This window comes from Ailuropoda melanoleuca, chromosome 2 (assembly GCF_002007445.2).
Source record: "Ailuropoda melanoleuca isolate Jingjing chromosome 2, ASM200744v2, whole genome shotgun sequence".
Lineage (NCBI taxonomy): Eukaryota > Metazoa > Chordata > Mammalia > Carnivora > Ursidae > Ailuropoda > Ailuropoda melanoleuca.
The window spans coordinates 85,888,168-85,907,303 of NC_048219.1; the positions used below are offsets into that span (position 1 = coordinate 85,888,168).

Here is a 19,136-nt window from a genome sequence, read left to right on the forward strand (position 1 = left end):
CTGGTCTAATGTGTCATTTAAGGCTGATGTTTTCTTATTGACTTTTTTGTATGGATGATCTAACCATTGACGTAAATTGGGGTATTAGGATCTCTTACTATATTTCTGTCTCTTACTAGTATTGTATTTCTTATTATTGTATTCTCCTTTTATTATTGTTAATATTTGCTTCATATATTTAGGTGTTCCTATTTTGGGTGCATAAATATTTACAAATGGTATATCCTCTTGTTGGATTGACTCCTTTGTTATTATGTAATGCCCTTCTTGGTCTCTTAATACAGTCTTTGTTTCAAAGTCCATTTTATCTGATATAACTACCCCCAATTTCTTTTGGTTTCCATTTGCATGTTCTATTTTTTCCATTTTTTTACTTTATATGCTTATGTCTGATATGACTTGCTTGTAGGCAGAGTATATGTGGGTCTTGTTTTTTGTTGTTGTTTTTTTTAATCCACTTAGCCACTCTGCCGTCTGGCTGGAGAATTTAGTCCATGAACATCTAAAGGGATTATTATAGTATGTATTTATTGCCATTTTGTTTTCTGGTGGCTTTGCACTTCTTTGTTCTTTCTCTCTTGCTTTCTTCCTTTGTGGTTTGATGATTTTCTATAGCAGTATGCTTGGATTCCTTTCTTATTGTCCTTTGTGTATCAACTATAGGTTTTTGCTCTGTGCTTACCATGAGGTTTACATATAACAGCTTATATCTACAGCTATCTATTTGAAGTTGATAATAATTTTGAACTCATTGTAAAGCTTTACATTTTTACTCTTCCCCCACCAGCACGTTTTATGTTTTTGATGTCACATTTTACAGCTTTTACTCTTTATGTACCTTATTTAATTATTACAGTTATGGTTAATTTTGCTCCTTTTGTCTTTTAACCTTCAGACTATTTTTATAAGTGATTAATCCACTCCCTTTAGTATATATTTACCTTTACCAGTAAGATTTATACTTTTATATGTTTTCTTGTTACTAATTAGTGCCTTTCTTTTCAGCCCAAAGAGATCCCTTAACATTTCTTATAACGCTGGTTAAGAGGTGATGAAATCCTTTAGCTTTTTCTTGTCTGGAAGACTGTTTTTTCTTCAATTTTGAATGATAGCACTGCGTAGAGTACTCTTGGTTGGAAATTTTTTTCTTACAGTACTTTGAATATATTGTGCCACTTTTCTGGCCTGCAAAGGTTCTGCTGATAAATCTCCTAATTGTCTTACAGGCTGTCCCATATACATATCAAATTGTATTTATCTTGCTGCCTTTAATATTTTCTCTCTGTCTTTAACTTTTGACATTTATATTGTAATGTACTTGTGGGTCTCTTTGGATTCATCTTACTTGGAACTCTTTGGATTTCCTGGATATGAATTTTTTTTCTTTTCCTTTCCTAGGTTAGGGGAATTTTCAGCCATCATTTCTTTTTTTTTTTTAATTTTATTTAAATTCAATAAGTTAACATATAGTGTATTAGTTTCAGAGGTGAACTCAGTGGTCATCAGTCTTATATGACACCCAGTGCTCATAACATCACATGCCGTCCTTAATGCCGGTCACCCAGTTACCCCATCGCCCCTCTCCCCCACACCCAGCAACCCTCAGTTTGTATCCTGTGGTTAAGAGTCTCTTAATGGTTTGTCTCCCTCTCTGGTTTCACCTTACTTTATTTTTCCCTCCCTTCTCCTATGCTCCTCTGATTTGTTTCTTAAATTCCACATATGAGTGAAATCATTTGATAGTTGTCTTTCTCAGATTGACTTATTTCTCTTAGCATAATGCCCTCTAGTCCCATCCACATCATTACAAATGGCAAGATTTCATTCTTTTTAATGGCTGAGTAATACTCCATTATATATATATATCTTCCTTATCTTCCTGTATATATATATATACATATATATATCTTCCTTATCTTCCTGTATATATATATACATCTTCCTTATCCATTCATCTGTTGATGGACATCTGGGCTTTTTCATGGTTTGGCTGTTGTGGACATTGCTACTATAAACATTGGGATACATGTGCCCCTTTGGATCACTACGTTTGCATCTTTGGAGTAAATAGCTGGTAGTGCAATTGCTGGGTCGTAGGGTAGCTCTATTTTTGACTTTTTGAGGAACCTCCATACTGTTTTCCAGAGTGGCTGTAACAGCATGCATTCCTACCAGCAGTGTAAGAGGGTTCCCCTTTTTCCACATCCTCACCAACATTTGTTGTTTCCTGACTTGTTAATTTTAGCTATTCTGACTGGCTTGAAGTGGTATCTCATTGTGCTTTTGATTTGTATTTCCCTCTTGCTGAGTGATGTTGAGCATATCTTCGTGTGTCTTTTGGCGATTTGTATGTCTTCTTTGGAGAAATCTCTGTTGATGTCTTCTACCCATTTCTTGACTGGATTCTTTGTTTTTTGGGTGTTGAGTTTGATACGTTCTTTATGGATTTGGGAAACTAGCCCTTGATCTGATGAGACATTTGCAAATATCTTCTCCCATTCTGCCGGTTGTCTTTTGGTTTTGTCGACTATTTCCTTGGCCGTGCAAAAGCTTTCTTCCTTGATGAAGACCCAGTAGTTCATTTTTGCCTATTTTGCTTGCCTTTGGAGATGTATCTAGCAAGAAGTTGGCTGCAGCCGAGGTCAAAAACATTGCTGCCTGTGTTTTCCTTTAGGATATTGATGGTTTCCTATCTCACATTTAGGTCTTTCATTCATTTTTTTAAAAATTTTTGTATATGGTATAAGAAAATGGTCCAGGTTCATTCTTCTACATGTGGCTGTCCAATTTTCCCAACACCATTTGTTGAAGAGACTGTTTTTTTTCCATTGGATATTCTTTCCTGTTTTGTCAAAGATTAGTTGGCCATAGAGTTGAAGGTCCATTTCTGGGTTCTCTATTCTGTTCCTTTGATCTATGTGTCTGTTTTTGTGCCAGTACCATACTGTCTTGATGATTACAGCTTTGTAATAGAGCTTGAAGTCTGGCATTTTGATGCCACCAGCTGTGGTTTTCTTTTTCAACAGTCCTTTGCCTATTCAGGGCCTTTTCTAGTTCCATACAAATTTTAGGATTTTTTGTTCCAGCTCCGTGAAAAATATTGATAGTATTTTGATAGGGATTGCATTGAAAGTATAGATTGCTCTAGGTAGCATAGACATTTTAACAGTATTTGTTCTTCCAATCCATGAGCATGGAACATTTTTCCATTTCTTTGTGTCTTCCTCAATTTCTTTCATGAGTGTACTGTAGTTTTCGGAGTACAAATCCTTTACCTCTTTAGCTAGGTTTATTCCTAGGTATCTTACAGTTTTCAGCGTAAGTGGGATCGACTCCTTAATTTCTCTTTCTTCTGTCTTGTTGTTAGTTTATAGAAATGCAGTTGATTTCTGTGCATTGATTTTTCTATCCTGCCACTTTACTGAATTCCTGTATGAGTTCTAGCAATTTTGGGATGGCGTCTTTTGGGTTTTCCACATAGCATATCATGTCTTCTCCAAAGAGTGAGAGTTTGACTACTTCTTTGCTAATTTAGATGCCTTTTATTTCTTTTTGTTGTCTGATTGCTGGGGCTAGGACTTCTAGTACTTTGTTGAACAACAGTGGTGAGTGTGGACATCCCTGTTGTGTTCCTGATCTTAGGGGAAAAGCTCTCAGTTTTTCCCCATTGAGAATGATATTCGCTGTGGGCTTTTCTTATGTGGCTTTTATGATATTGAGGTATGTTCCTTCTATCCGTACACTGAGAAGAGTTTTAATCAAGAAAGGATGCTGTGCTTTGTCAAATGGTTTTTCTACATCTATTGAGAGGATCATATGGTTCTTGTCCTTTCTTGTGTTAATGTAGTGTATCATATTGATTGTGGATGTTGAACCACCCTTGCAGCCCAGGAATAAATCCCACTTGTTTGCAGTGAATTATCCTTTTAATGTACTGTTGGATCCTATTGGCTAGTATCTTGGTGAGAATTTTTGCATCCATGTTCTTCAGGGATATTGGTCTGTAATTCTCCTTTTTTGGTGGGCTCTTTGGTGCAGGGATCAACGTAATGTTGGCCTCAAAGAACAAATTTGGAAGTTTTCCTTCCATTTCTATTTTTTGAAACAGCTTCAGAAGAATAGGTATGAATTCTTCCTTAAATGTTTGGTAGAATTCCCCTCGGAAGCCATCCGGCCCTGGATTCTTGTTTGTTGGGAGTTTTTTGATTACTGTTTCAATTTCTTTGCTGGTTATGTGTCTGTTCAGGTTTTCTATTTCTTTCTATTTCAGTTTTGGTAGTTTATATGTTTCTAGGAATGCATCCATTTCTTCCAGATTGCCTAATTTGTTGTCATATATTTGCTCATAATATGTTCTTAAAATTGTTTGTATTTCCTTGGTGTTGGTCGTCATCTCTCCTCTTTCATCTTGATTTTATTTCTTTGGGCCCTTTCTCTTTTCTTTTTGATAAGTCTGGCCAGGGGTTTATCGATCTTATTAATTATTTCAAAACTCCTAGTTCTGTTGATTTGTTCTACTGTTCTTTTAGTTTCTATTTCATTGATTTCTGCTGTAATCTTTTTTATTCCTCTTCTCCTGCTTCTCCTCCCCTATTCTTTATTATTTCTCTTCTCTCCTGGTTTTGGGCTTTATTGGCTGTTCTTTCTCCAGCTCCTTTAGGTATAAGGTTTAGTTGTATATTTGAAACCTTTCTTGTTTTTTGAGAAAGGCTTGTATTGCTATATACTTCCCCCTTAGGACTGCCTTTGCTGTATCCCAAAGGTTTTGAACAGTTGTGTTTTCATTTTCATTTGTTTCCATGAGTTTTTTCAATTCTTCTTTAATTTCCTGGTTGACCCATTCATTCTTTAGTAGGATGTTCTTTAACCTCCAAGTATTTTTGTTCCTTCCAAATTTCCTCTTGTGATTGAGTTCAAGTTTTAAAGTGTTGTGTCTGAAAATGTGCAGGGAATGATCCCAATCTTTTGGTACTGGTTGAGACCTGATTTGTGACCCAGGATGTGATCTATTCTAGACAAAGTTCCATGTGCATTTCAGAAGAATGAGTATTCTTTTGTTTTAGGGTGGAATGCTCTGTATATATCTGTGAAGTCCATCTGGTCCAGTGTGTCATTCAGAGCCCTGTTTCCTTGTTGATCTTCTACTTAGGTGATCTGTACATTGCTGTGAGTGGGGTGTTAAATTCCCCTACTATTATTATATTATTATCAATGTTTTTCTTTAATTTTGTTACTAATTGGTTTATATAATTGGCTGCTCCCATATTGGCATAAATACTTAAAATTGTTAGATTTCCTTGTTGGATAGACCCTTTAACTATTATATAGTGTCCTTCTTCATCTCTTATTACAGTCTTTGGTTTAAAATCTAATTTGTCTGATGTAAAGATTGCCACCCCAGCTTTTTTTTGATGTCCATTAGCATGATAAATGGTTCTCCAACCCCTCACTTTCAATCTGGAGGTATCTTTGGGTCTAAAATGAGTGTCTTGTAAATAGCATACTGATGGGTCTTGCTTTTTTATCCAATCTGATACACTCTGTCTTTTGATTAGAGCATTTAGCACATTTACTTTCAGAGTAACTACTGAAAGGTATGAATTTCATGCCAGTGTATTTCCTGCAATATCTCTGTTTCTGTATATTGTGTCTGTTCGTTTTTGGTCTGTGTTACTTTTGGGCTCTCTCTTTGCTTGCAGGATCCCCTTTAATATTTCTTGCAGGACTGATTTAGTGATCACAAATTCTTTAGTTTCTGTTTGTCTGGAAACTCTTTATCTCTCCTTCCATTCTGAATGACATCCTTCCTGGATAAAGTATTCTTGGCTGCATATTTTTCTCATTTAGCACTCTGAACATATCATGCTAGTCCTTTCTGGCCTTTCAGGTCTCTATGGATAGGTCTGCTGCCAGCTTTATGTTTCTATCCTTGTAGGTTAAGGTCCTCTTGTCTGGAGCTGCTTTCAGAATTTCCCCTTTGTCTCTGAAATTTGCAGGCTTCACTATTTTATGTTGAGGTGCTGACCTCTTTTTATTGACTTTAAGGGGGGTTCTCTGTGCCTCCTGAATTTGAATGCCTATTTCCTTTCCCAGATTAGGGACATTCTCAGCTGTAATTTGCTCCAGTATACCTTCTGCTCCTCTTCTCTTTCCTCTTCCTCTGGGACCCAATTATTTTAATAGTGTTTTGCTTTGTGGTATCACTTATCTCTCGAATTCTCTCCTCATGGTCCAGTAGTTGTTTATTTCTTTTTTTCTAGGTTTCGTTATTGTCCATTATTTTGTTTTCTTTTTTTTTTTAACGATTTTATTTATTTATTTATTTGACAAAGAGAGAAGGCATGTGTACATAAGCAGGGGGAGTGGCAGGCAGAGGGAGAGGGAGAAGCACACTCCCTGCTGAACAGGTAGCCCAATGTGGGGCTTGATCCCAAGACCCTGGGATCATGACCTGAGCTGAAGGCAGACACTTAACTGAGCGAGTCACCCAGGCACCCCTTTTTTCCATCATTTTGTCTTCTGTATCACTGATTATTTCTTCTGCCTCATTTATCTTATCAGTTAGGGCCTCCATTTTTTTTCCCATCTCAGTAATAACCTTTTTGATTTTGACCTGATTATATTTTAGTTCTTTCATTTCTCCAGAAAGGGTTCTCAAGTGTCTTCTATGCTTTTTTCAAGCCCAGGTAGTATCTTTATAATTGTTATTCTGAATTCTAGTCTGACAAAATCCCTGGCAGTGAATATTGCCTCTTGTTCTGTTTTTTTTTGTTTTTTTTGGGGGGTGAGTTTTTCTGTCTTGTCATTCTGTCCAGAAAAGTATAAGTTAAGGAGAAGAAGATACAAAAATAGCAACAATGACCCCCAGAAATATACACTATCAAATCAGAAACCAAAAAGAGGGGGGAAAAAAAGAAAAAGTGAAAGAGAGAATATAATCAAACAGGTGAACAGAACAGAACGATATACTAGATCCTAATAAATAAACGTTTTTTGTGGTTTGTTTGTTAGAAGAAACTAGATCCCAAAATTGTAAAGAAAGAAAAACTTATGCATATCCAAAAATAAAACTGAGTACGATGAAAGGAAGCCAGAAATGAAAAAAAGTATAAAATATAAATGTAAAAATGAAAATTAATGAAGATTTTAAAAAGTTGATAAAACACAAAATTAGTTGAAAAGGAAAAAAAATTAAAACTGAAAGACTAAAGAATCATGAGAAGAAACTATGAAATCTGTATACCATTTTCCCCCAGCACTGGAGTTTTGCAGTTCTGTGTGATTGGTAAACTTGGTATTAGCCGGATATTTCTGCTGGTCTTCTGGGGAAGGGGCCTGTTGCGCTCATTCTCATCTGTGTTTGCCAGGGCGGAATTGTATTCCCGTTTGCCAGGGGGCTGGGCTCAGCGTAAGCAGCTCCAGATTGCTCTATGTGTCTTTTGTTTCCTAAAAGCTTTTCGTACCACTATGGGGGTTGGAAATGAAAATGGCGTTGCCCCAATGTCCAGTCCTGGAGCTGAAAGTTTATGCTCCCTACTCTTCAGTGAACCCTCACAGAAAAGCAGTCAGTCACTCGTCTCTGATTTCTGTCTGCACTTTGTATTCACCCAGCTTGTGACGAAACGTTTTTATCTCAGGCGCGCAACCCTGTTTCAAGTCTGCAAACTTTATGGACTCCTCCGGTGCTCAGCCTTGCTGCTCCTGGGGAGGGAGAAGGAGGACTGTCTCACCGTGGTTCTGTCGCTTGCTGGGGCCCTGCTCAGAGAGCAGTCACCCAGTTGTGTCAGAGTTTGAGGTTTATGGCAATACTGAGCAGAAAGCCCCCTCTTGGGCTACCTCTTTTTGTCCAGCTTCCCTGCTCTGATGCTTGGGGCTTCGCTGCACTCAGGAACCCCCGTTCTCTCCGTGACCCCTAGGATCCTAAGACCATGCTGTCCCACCTAGGTTTCTGCCCTGCTTAGTCACCCGAGCACATTTCAGGTGGGACATCCCCCACTGGAGCAGATTACTGAAAGTTCCGATTTTGTGCTCTGCTGACGTATCACTTTCCAGTACCGGCTTATGGAGGCTTCCTCCATAAAACCCCCGGGTTTTACCTTCAGATATATGTCCTCAGATTTACTTCTTCGTATCTCCTACCTTGCAAAAAGTGGTGGCTTTTCTATTTGTAGAATTGCAGTAATTCTTTTCCCAGATTTCTGGTTGAGTTTGTAGGTGTTCAGAATGATTTAATAGCTATCTAGCTGACTTCCATGGACCAGATGAAACTAGGGTCCCCTACTTCTCTGCCATCTTCCTTGAAAAACCGCCATTATTTCTTCAAATAAGTTTCTCCCCCCTTTTCTCTCACTTCTCCTTGTGGGACTCCTATAATGTGAATGTTAGTGTGCTTGATGTTGTCCCAGAGGTCCCTTTAAGCTTTCTTCATTTTAAAAAAATTCTTTGTTCTTTGTGCTGCTCTGTTTAGGTGAGTTCCTGCTGTGTCTACAGGTTCACAGAGCTTTTCTTTTGTTTCATCTAGTCTGCTGTTGAACTCTTCTGTTGTTGGTTTTTTTGTTTTGTTTTTTGTTTGTTTGTTTTTCAGCTCAATTACTGTATTTTTCAGTTCTCTGAATTCTGTGTGGAACTCATATTTTTGGTCCCTTTGTTAAAGTTCTCATGTAGTTCATCCATTCTTCTCCTCAATTAGATGAGCGTCTTTACGACCGTTACTTTGAGTTCTTCAGCAGGTAAATTATTTAACTGTTTCTTTGAAGTTTTTTCCCAAGGGTTTATCTGTTCTTTTGTTTAGAACATATTCATATGTTTCCTCATTGTGCTTGTCTCTCCTGTCGGTTTCTGTGCATAAGATGAAACAAGCACCTTTCTGGGTCTTGAAGTGTTGGTTTTGTGTAGGTGATAAAACATACTATTCAACCCTGTTAAGCTCTTGGTTGTCTTTCACATCTTTTTGATTTTCCAGGCAGCCTATTTTATTTTATTTTATTTTTATTTATTTATTTTTTAGATTATGTTTGTTTATTTGACAGAGAGAGCCAGCAAAGTAGGCAGAGAGGCAGGCAGAGGGAGGAGAAGCAGGCTCCCTGCTGAGCGGCGAGCCCAACACGGGACTTGATCCCAGGACCCCAGGATCATGACCTGAGCCAAAGGCAGACACTTAACCGACTGAGCCACTCAGGCACCCCAGCCTATTTTAGTTTTAATAGTTCCCAGTAGTTTAGGGTGTGCCAGGACCAGTCAGTTTCACAAAGGGAAGGATCTCAGTCAGCAGTTCCATTCAGACTGGATTGGAAGCCAGACCCTCAGCAGCTTTTAAAGAATACAGATACATGCAGTGCTGGGGCACCTGGGTGGCTCAGTCAGTTAAGCATCTGACTTCAGCTCAGGTCATGATCTCAGAGCCCTGGGATCAAGCCCCATGTCAGCCTCTGTGCTCAGTGGGGAGTCCGGTTGTCCCTCTGCCCTCCCCCCCACTTGTGCGTGCATGTGCGCTTGCTCTCCCTCTGTCTCTCTCAAGTAAATAAATAAAATCTTTAAAAAAAAGAATGCAAATATCTACAGTCCTGTTGGACTATAAGCAGAAGCCCCACTGCCCTCAGAGCCAGGCAATTTTAAGGTGTCCTTTGGGCAACAGTGACAGACTTGGGACTACAGACAAGTATATAAGCACTTTTCTGGGAGATTTTAGTGGGCTGTAGAAAGGAGGCAAAGTGAGAGTGCGGTGGTGGCACCCTCCAGCCTATGTTCCCTGAGAGTACTTTTGTAGCCTCTAGAGCCTGCCAAAGGGTGAAGCCTGCCCCAAGGCTGAAATTCTAGGACTAGCAAGTAGGACTTTTCATTTGTTTCAGTTTGCTGTCTGTTTAGTACTCTGGTGGTGGCAGCATGCCATTGTTACAGTCCTGTGAGACCCAGGAATGCAAGCCCCCCTAGCCAGCAGAGCCAGGCAATCACGGGAAATCTCTTGGGTGGCGATCACAAAAACCAGGCACCAGATGTAAAAACTGGGCACCAGGCATGTATAAGAGCTCCCCTGGAGAGATGCTGGCACTCTGGAGTGTGGCAGAGGGAGAGAGTGAAGATAGTGCGTACCTTCCAAGGTCTCAGTTAAGGTTTACAGTCAGCATTAGATGTGTGTCTGATTAGAAGCTACTTCTCAGGGGTGCCTGGGTGGTTCAGTCGTTGAGCGTCTGCCTTCGGCTCAGGGCATGATCCGGGCGTTCTGGGATCGAGCCCCATGTCAGGCTCCTCTTCTGGGAGCCTGCTTCTTCCTCTCCCACTCCCCCTGCTTGTGTTCCCTCTCTCGCTGGCTGTCTCTCTGTCTGTCAAATAAATAAATAAAATCTTTAAAAAAAAAAAAAAGAAGCTACTTCTCAGGCTACAGATAGTGGTAAGCTAATAGGCCTCTTTCCTAAAAGATTGAGCCCTTGGGCCTGTTGCCTCTTGATGTGCCCTGGGGGTGGTAACTACTTAAGAACTCTTTCTTCATTGGTTAGAGTACCGTAAGTCCACGATTTTAAGCCTGGCCAGAGCCAGGCAATGTAGAGGTGTGTCCAAGCAGCAGCTGCAAAAATCAGGGCTCACCAGAAAAGGATATAATCTTCTTTCTGGAAGATACTGGTGAATTGGAGTGAGGCTGAGGGAGAGTGCAAAGATTCATCCACCATCTTCTGTTCCTGAGAACAACTCTGTAGGCCTCTATAGGTGTGCTAAACCAGAAGCCTGTCACTCAGGCCAAAGCTCATGGGCAAGCAAATAGGCTTCTTTCTCAGGAAAACTGTTTTTGTCTGTTATCTGTTCAGTGCCCTGAGGGTTGTAGTCTGCCAAGAACAGAATCTCCAGTTAATACTGTCCCATGGGACCCAGCAACACAAGCCCTCCCAGTCTCCAGAGCCAGTCACTCAAGGAGCGTCCTCTGGATAGCAGTTGTAGAAACCAGGTCACCGAAAGTAAAAACTGGGGCTCCAAATGTGTGTAGAAGCTCCCCTCTTGGAGATACTGGTGTTCTGGAGTATGCAGAAGGATAATGTAAAGGTGGCACCCACCGAAAAAAGAAAAAAAGGGGGGGAGGAGAAAAAGAAAAGAAAAAAAAGGGAGATGGCACCCGCCTGCTTTAGCAAGGCACAGAGAGAGAGCAGAAGATGGGACCTACCCGCCTCCATCCGTGGGGAATGCCCCAGCAGGCCCCTGCAACTGCAGACAGTGCTCTACAGTTAGGAAGTGAGTCTTTTCCCCATAAAGTCTGAGCACTTTTCAGAGGGCTGCTTCTGTGCTGGGCCCTGGGGCAGGTTAGTCTGTGTGTAGGTCCTTTTAGAGTTGTTCCTCAGTTTATCACAGCCCGGTAGGTCTGTGGATGCCATCCCCTGTTAGTCTTCAAAGCCAGGTGTTTTGGGGGCTCCTCTCAGGTGCTGGTCTTTTTTTTTTTTTTTTTTTTTTAAGATTTATTTATTTATTTGAGAGAGAGAGAGTGCATACATGTAAGCGCATGAGCAGGGATGGGGGAGCTCAGAGGGAGGAGAGAAGCAGACTCCCCATAGAGCAGGGAGCCCACTCACTGCAGGGCTGGATCTCATGACCCTAGATCACGACCTGAGCTGAAATCAAGAGTTGGACACTGAGCTGACTGAGACACCTGGGCGCCCCACTCTCAGGTGCTGGTCTTAAGAGTTAGGTGCCCAGTGTGGTGTGCGAACCCTTCACCCTCTCCTAATTGTGGGTCATATCACCGAGGGTGGGGTTTACGGCAAGATTGTGTCTCAGCCTTTCCTGCCCTCTGCAGTGTTGTTTCCGTCTCTTTTGCTCAAGGTGAAGAGGTCACTCTACCAGTTTTTAAGTTGTTTTTTTTTTTTTCCCCTGTCTCCCAATCCAGTTTTTAAGTTTTTCTCAGGGGAAATTGTTCCATAGATGGCTGTAGATTTGTGTATCTGTGGGAAGAAGTATGCTCAGATCTCCCTACATTGCCATATTTTTTGAAACCTTACTTATTTTAACTCTTATTTGCTTTCAGTTGAGTATAGTTGGACACGCAATGTTACGTTAGTTTCAAGTGTACATCGTAGCGATTCAACTTCTGTATATGTTATGCTCATTGCAAATGTAGCTACCATCTGGCACCACTAAACGCTATTAAAATATCATGGACCATATTCCATTTCTGTTCATAACTGGAAGCCAGTGTCTCCCACTTTCCTTCACCCATTTTGCTCATCCCCTCGCCCCCACCTCCACACTGCCATCTTGAACTAGAACCTCAGTTATCTGAATTTTCTAACCTACAACTGGGGATGATACCTAGGTCATGAGTTATAAGTATCAAATGAGACAATTTATGTAAAGTGTTTGCTACTCTTCCTGGTATTTAGGAAGTGCTTAATAAAAATAACTTGTTCATTTTTTTAATGTTCTACAATTATTATATACCATCTAGTTTCTTTGTAAAGGTCATGAGTTCCTAAACCAGAAAGTTATATTTTTGTTAAAGTATGTTTGGGGTCTTCTCTCCCCCCAGATATGGTTATTCTCTGAAATTGGATTTTTCTTCCCCAAGGGAGAGAGAAAAGAGAGAGAGCGAGCCAGCAGAAGCTCCATGTGGATTTCAGATGTTTCCTGCTGTTCTTGTGCGCTGTTAAATATTCTCTATGCAAGATCGTGTCGGTTCTTAATAGTGCTGCTTGTCTATTGAAACATAATTTAATCTAGTCCTGTCTTGATTTTTTTTCCTTTACCACTGTTGGCAAACTTAAATGGTTGCAGTTAAGTAGCCAGACACATGTACCCTCCAAGTGTTGTTGTTTGTGGTTATGTTGCATTAGTAATGCCTCATTCTTAGAATGGACACTGACATGGGAGCCAGGCAGTATAGAGGCCAAACCCCAGGTCAACTTTCTCATCTGTCAGATGGATCCTGTGACATGGACAGGCTGTTTTAGGGCTTCAAATATAATGGTGACTAAGTCTGCTCAAAAAGTAATTTGGGAAGAAAAAAAAAAGTTATTTGGAAGTCAACACGTTTTCATTTCTATAACTTCCTAGCAAGGGATATAGCTGTAGTGTTCTTTAGTTGACGTCTTAGAAGATAGCTTGTGTGTGCTGAAATGGCTTCTTTTCAGACTTGCTGTATTGTTTATTTCTAGGGATTCATCTACGCTCTTATCAACTGGAGGGAGTCAACTGGCTTGCCCAGTGCTTCCATGGTCAGAATGGCTGCATCCTGGGAGATGAGATGGGCCTGGGTAAGACCTGCCAGGTATGTTACTGTGGAGTGACCACTGTTCACCTCCGCTGAAATACCTCCTCACAACTCATCACTGTCTTTAGCTGCTAGCTACCATTGTAGGTTTTTATACTAGGAGGTAAAATGCCTGAACCTTTGTTAAGAGATTATGACCTTGGAATTGACTTTCCTAGTTATGGGGATGGTTTTGAACTGTGTCACTTGACATAGGATTGCAATTAATGGGCAAGGTTTTTCTCTATGTAAATGTATCTGTTGTACCGTTCTGTCGTGTCCCCCCTCCCCCCCCCGCCCCCCGGGATCAAATGGACTCCCCCCTTCTTAGCAATACTTCTGTTTAGTTAACTGGATCTATTTATCGCTCTTCCTCAGTGGGTGGTAGGGGCTTCTTCTCATTTCTGTGCCATGCTAGAGAAGTGCAGAGGAAGAATCCTGGACCTCACATACGTGAGCATCCATTTGGAGCAGTTCTGCACATAGTTCTGCACGTTCTATCTGACCATGTGTTGGAGACTACTTTATAAGCCAGGTATACCTCATTGATCTTGGGGTTATTCAGAATACAAAATGACCTTTGAGTCTGGTTTGTCACCTTCAGCTTTCTCAGGCAAATAAATCAGGTTCTAGTACATTACTGAACTGAGAACTATGCAACCAGAACAAAGGTAAGTTTTCTGGGTGTCTCTGGGAGCCAGGCTAAGAGAAACTTAGATCATGTGCAGAGCCCTCCCTGCAGTCTCCTTTGCTTTGCACATTGGGATCCCCCTGACTTCATTCAGAGCCTTTAAATTCCACTTGTCCTTTGCCTTTCTCCAGAGTATTCATACAGCTCTACTTTAAGTGTCCTAAAACTATTATACCTCCAGATTCATGTTGCTAAAATTTTGTTTAGAATTTTTGCATCTGTTCATGAAAGATACTTGTCTGTAGTTTCCTTTTCTTTAATGGCTTTGGTTTTGGTTTTGTGATAAAGATGGACGCATAGAATGAATTGAGAAGTTTTTGTCCTCTTTGGTTTTCTAAAAGAATTTGTGTAAAATTGGCATTGTTTTTTCTGTGAATGTTTGGTAGAATTCACTAGTGAATCCAAATTAATTTTGTAGATCTATGTGGTTTACAGTAACAAAAAATAAATTTTCTCTCAGTAGTATCCTCAACAAAAGCTAAACGGAATAGTTTTATTCCAGTAAGTACTTATTGGGTGATTGCTCTGGTACAATCTGGGCTGGGAAGCAGTGGATCGTTAAAAAAGGAAATTTTTTTTAAAAAGGAAACTATTTCCACTATAAAATTAATGTAATCTCAGTTAAAAAGTAACTGTCACCCTAGAGCCACAACACTAACCATAAGCATGAATAGCAGTGTGTTTTAAATGGTTCACATAGTGCACATGTAGCTTGTATTTTATTAATCTTTGTTAGTGTAATTATCCATTTTATTATATTCCTCACAGTCATCTTCTGCTGGCTATATAATATTCCATCTAGAGAATTCACCATAATTTAAATATCCTGCAGATGAGGGATGGCCAGGTGTCCCCTCTTTTTGGCTGTATTGACCTCAGTGTGAACATCCTTGGGCATATAGCTTTTTCAGGATTTTGGATTGTGTCTTTAGGATAGATTTTCTCAGAATAGTTCCGCATTTGGGGATGGGGGCTCCTCAAACATTTTGTTTTATAAAAGAATGCTATTTTCTCTGTAAATCACAGCAACCTTTTTAAGAAACTTTTCTACTCAAAAGTACGTACAGCCATATCCTAAAATATGCCTGTTTGGCTTTTCAAAGATTTTTGTTTCATATGCCTGCTTAAGCTTCCGAGGTGTTATTGTTTGTTTTCTTCACTAGAATGTATGCTCCAGGAGAGCTAGGAGTTTTGTCTGTTTTGTTCACCATGATGTACTTGAACTTAGCACAGTGCTTAGCAAATAGAAGGCACTCTATAAATGCAGACAGAAGGAAGGAAAATGTGAGGGAAATGGGGGAGGAAATTAGGAAGGAAAACATCCTCCCTCAGGAGAGTGTGGCAAGCAGCAGAGACCACCGCATGGTAGGTCGTCTTTAGTCACATCTTGGATGTTCTTGCCGTATGTTTTCAGTTTTCTTGATCTTGTGCATTACTTGCATTGTTTTCATTTATTTTTGTTATCGTTCCTGATTTTTTCCCTTTGCATTACAGGGTTCAGTTACATCGATACTGAGCACCACTGCTTGTTAACTGTTGATGTAATTGGGTACCATACATTTCTTTGGCAATTATATTTAGGCTTACACGATTTCACTTTAGGAACGGATGACTCTCCTGACATGTGGAAGATGGTACATTATTTTTTTTTGTACACTAAGTGTTCTTTACAAGTTTGTGTTCCCTCCAAGGTCCTGGGAACTTTGTGGTTGTTTCTCATGTGGAAATGTGATAAAAACTGCCTTTTTGTGTGTTCCAGACTATTGCTCTCTTCATTTACTTGGCAGGAAGATTAAATGATGAAGGACCATTTCTGATTCTTTGCCCCTTGTCTGTTTTGAGCAACTGGACAGAAGAGATGGAGAGGTACAGAGCAGATGTAGCTGCAATTTTGTTTTTTACATCGATAAAGATTTTTTTTTCTGGGTGGTATGTGAAATATGATAAAGCAACATATTGTCCCAATCTGTGATTTTATTTCTTCCTGAGAAACTCTGACCTGAGGCAATGTAGGTAGAGAAAGAATCTGATGGGGGGAAGGTCCAGTGGATGTTATTATAACTATTTGGCAATTTGAAGATCAGTACTCAGTAAATTTTGCTGAACTAAAGGAGAAACTGTCTTTTTCACAGTGACATGGGAAGTAACCAACGTGGAAAAAAACAATTTTCTCTTTAGAATTCGTACAGTGCCCTTGTAGATATTCATCCAACCCTCTGCCTTTTCGCACAGGAACTTACTGTTAGTTTTACCTTTACTCTGGTAAGATTCCAGAGTCCCAGGACTCTTTCTGATTGCAGGACATCATGAAGTCTGCACGTCCTTAATCCTTCCATGAAATGTAATTTTCCAGATACCTACAGCCTTCTCTTTGGCTCTGCATTGGTGTTCATCTACCTTTTTTCTTGGATTCAGATTTGCTCCAGGTCTTTCCTGCATAACGTATGCAGGTGACAAGGAGGAGAGAGCCCATATACAGCAAGACCTAAAACAAGAGTCACGTTTTCATGTGCTGCTAACTACCTATGAGGTATCCATTTATTTCTCCATAGCAAGAACTCTTAACCTGGGACTGTACATGTTGTAGAATCCACTGGAATTAAATTTAACTTTTTTTGAGAGCATACATTTTTCTGGGAGAAAAGTCTACTTCCATTAGATTCTCAGAGAGGGACCATGACCAAAGGAAGAGAAGGACCAAATTAGTTGCACATATCTCCCTCTTTCCTGGTGCATCAAGGGTAAAGGTTCCCCAGGGAGGTGGCACTTGGCCAGCGAATAGGAGGAATCAGGCAGGTAGGAGAAAGGGTTTTGTGGGCTGAGGGTTGTTTGTTAATGCAGGATGGGAGTGTAGGACACTTAAGTTCCAGTTTCTTTTTAAGTTCCTATTCTTTAAGCAAAGACTGACTCACCATAAGCAAGACCTTCCACTTATTCATGCCTGTGTTTTGTTTTTCTCTGAGATAGTGCTACTTAAGAATTGTGCTTAGAACTTTTTCTACTTAACTCTCTTAAACTACAGGATTTAGCTAAAAAGAAACTATATTATCAGTTGTGTTAATACTACTTGTAATGTGGTTTTTTTCTTAATTTTTCAGATTTGCTTGAAAGATTCATCATTTCTAAAATCGTGAGTATGCTGCACTGCTTCAGAAACTGTTGAATATATCATGAGAGTCATGTCTTTCCTTTACATTTTAGTACTTTGTCTCTTTCATCCTATGTCTGGTACGTCTTCCTGGTATGTCTTCCATGAGTCTGATACAGACAGGTGGCATAGTGGGAGGCCTGCTCTATAGCCCCTTGCTCATTAACTGTGTGTCCTTGGGTTACTTAACCTTAGTGAACCTCAGCTTCTTCATCTTTGAATTGAGGATAGTTAAATCTCGCTTTGGATGGCTGTTGTGAGGATTAAATAAGGTGTACATGGTGGGTGGTTAATAAATATTAGATTCTTTACATTGCAAATTGCATAGATATCTTTCAGGACTGCTATTTGGAGCTTTTAGTATAATATAGGAGGTGAATTATTCAAGCCTTTTCCTAGAAGTATCTTAAAGTAGCAGTCAGTGCTATAAAATTCACTTTTTAGGAAGGGAGTTTTAAATATACTTTAAGTAGTTAGCTTTCAGGCTTTCATATCAGCTCATGAAGTATAGGAGACTTGGATTTACTTCTTCATACCACCTGATACTAGGGGTAATATGTTACAGTATAGGGTCAGGACTGCGGTTGCCATGTAAATTGAACATTAGCCAGACTTCAGATACATAAGAAAAGATGTGTTGACAGGATTTCATTCTCCATAGAATTATCCGATGCTGATTCCAGAAAAAACAAAACAAACCCCAGGGACAGCTTCTCAAATCATCTAGGTGCACTGGAGTTTCACATTGTTCATTAGACAGTCTTTTTATATTAAATCATCCATCTTAAATCCATCCCACATGAATTTAAGAACCTGAGTAATAAGGGGGCATTTATAATATTGGCTAATAGTATGAACCCCAGGGACACATTTATTCTTTTGATATACTTGACAAGGTTATTTTGTATATTACTATATCACATGCTGAGAAGAGCCAGAAAGTATAATGTATTATCTGCCCTAAAGAGGTTTAGTGGGGAATTAAGATTGTGTACATACCAAAATTTTTTTTTTTATAATAGACCTATGAAATATGCAGGTCAAGAGATTTAGAGGTTTCCTCATCCCACTCTCCATTCAGTGCTGGAATTCAGTCCACCTCTTGCCCTCCAGGGGGCATCCTTTAGTGTACTTTGGTGTTCTTTGATGAGTGATTTGACCTTCCTTTCACTAAACCCACATCCATCTCCTTGTAGGCTGCTTCACTGAATAAGCTTTTACTGTGTAAGACTTTAATACCCAGTTCGTCCCAAGGAAATAGGACCTGAATTGTTTTGAATGCTGATTCTGACAGGCCAGGTGCTATTTTATGGCCACTTTGCCACCTTATCTCATGACCACTGTCCAACACCAGTTGGACACTTACTGCTTGTAATCCTTAAATGCATCTCCTCCAGATGCTACCCAGCAGGAATGATCCCAGTTCCTACTCTCTTTGGACCCCCAGTTCTCCCTCCATCTGCATCACTCTCAGTAGGTAGATGGTACTAGGTTTCCGTTTCTTACCTGTTTTCTGGATTTTCTCTGGAGCCTCAGCGGAAGAGGGCTGCTTCCTTGGAAGGGCAACATCTGCTCAAGATCTTTCTCTAAATTTTGAGTGATTTTTATTTCCATACCCGCTATCTTTCCAGTGTTCTGTCTTACTTGTATATATGTTTAGTTTTTTAAATATAAAAACAATGTAATAAGGGGGCACTTGGGTGGCTTAAGCATTGGTTAAGCATCTGCCTTCGGCTCAGGTCATGATCTCAGGTCCTGGGATCGAACCCCGCCTCTGGCTCCCTGCTCAGTGGGGAGTCTGCTCCTCCCACTTTCTCCCTCCGTGCTCCTGCTCTCTCTCTCTCTCAAATAAATAAATCTTTAAAAAACAAAACAAAGCAATGTAATGAGATTATAGAATGTTTACAAAAATAAAAATTTAAAAATCTTGTAACTTTCACTTTGTTATCTCTTGCATGGTTTCTCATTTGTGAGAAGTACACATAATATATATTTTTTAGTTATCGTATAGGCCTTTTTATTGTAAGATAATCATAGTATTTAAAATGCTGAATAATATTTCATCACGTATA

At 39.8% G+C, this 19,136-nt stretch overlaps 1 protein-coding gene across 6 annotated transcripts in view; it reads left to right on the forward strand.

The window, feature by feature from the left end:
* The window catches only part of CHD1L (chromodomain helicase DNA binding protein 1 like), a 223,784-nt gene that overhangs the window by 168,121 nt on the left and 36,527 nt on the right, over window positions 1–19,136 (forward strand). For 4 of the 6 annotated variants that reach the window (XR_004623404.1, XM_034654193.1, XM_034654192.1 and 1 more), the window contains exons 2-5: window positions 13,131–13,243; window positions 15,676–15,782; window positions 16,332–16,446; window positions 17,015–17,046. Coding sequence is in view for 5 of the 6 variants with exons in the window: in XM_034654191.1 (XP_034510082.1) it covers window positions 13,131–13,243; window positions 15,676–15,782; window positions 16,332–16,446; window positions 17,015–17,046 (367 nt within the window). In the remaining variant the exon portion in view is untranslated. Of the gene's footprint in view, window positions 1–13,130; window positions 13,244–15,410; window positions 15,551–15,675; window positions 15,783–16,331; window positions 16,447–17,014; window positions 17,047–19,136 lie in introns of those variants that run through there. The other 2 variants (XM_034654194.1, XM_034654195.1) reach the window with 2 other exon arrangements.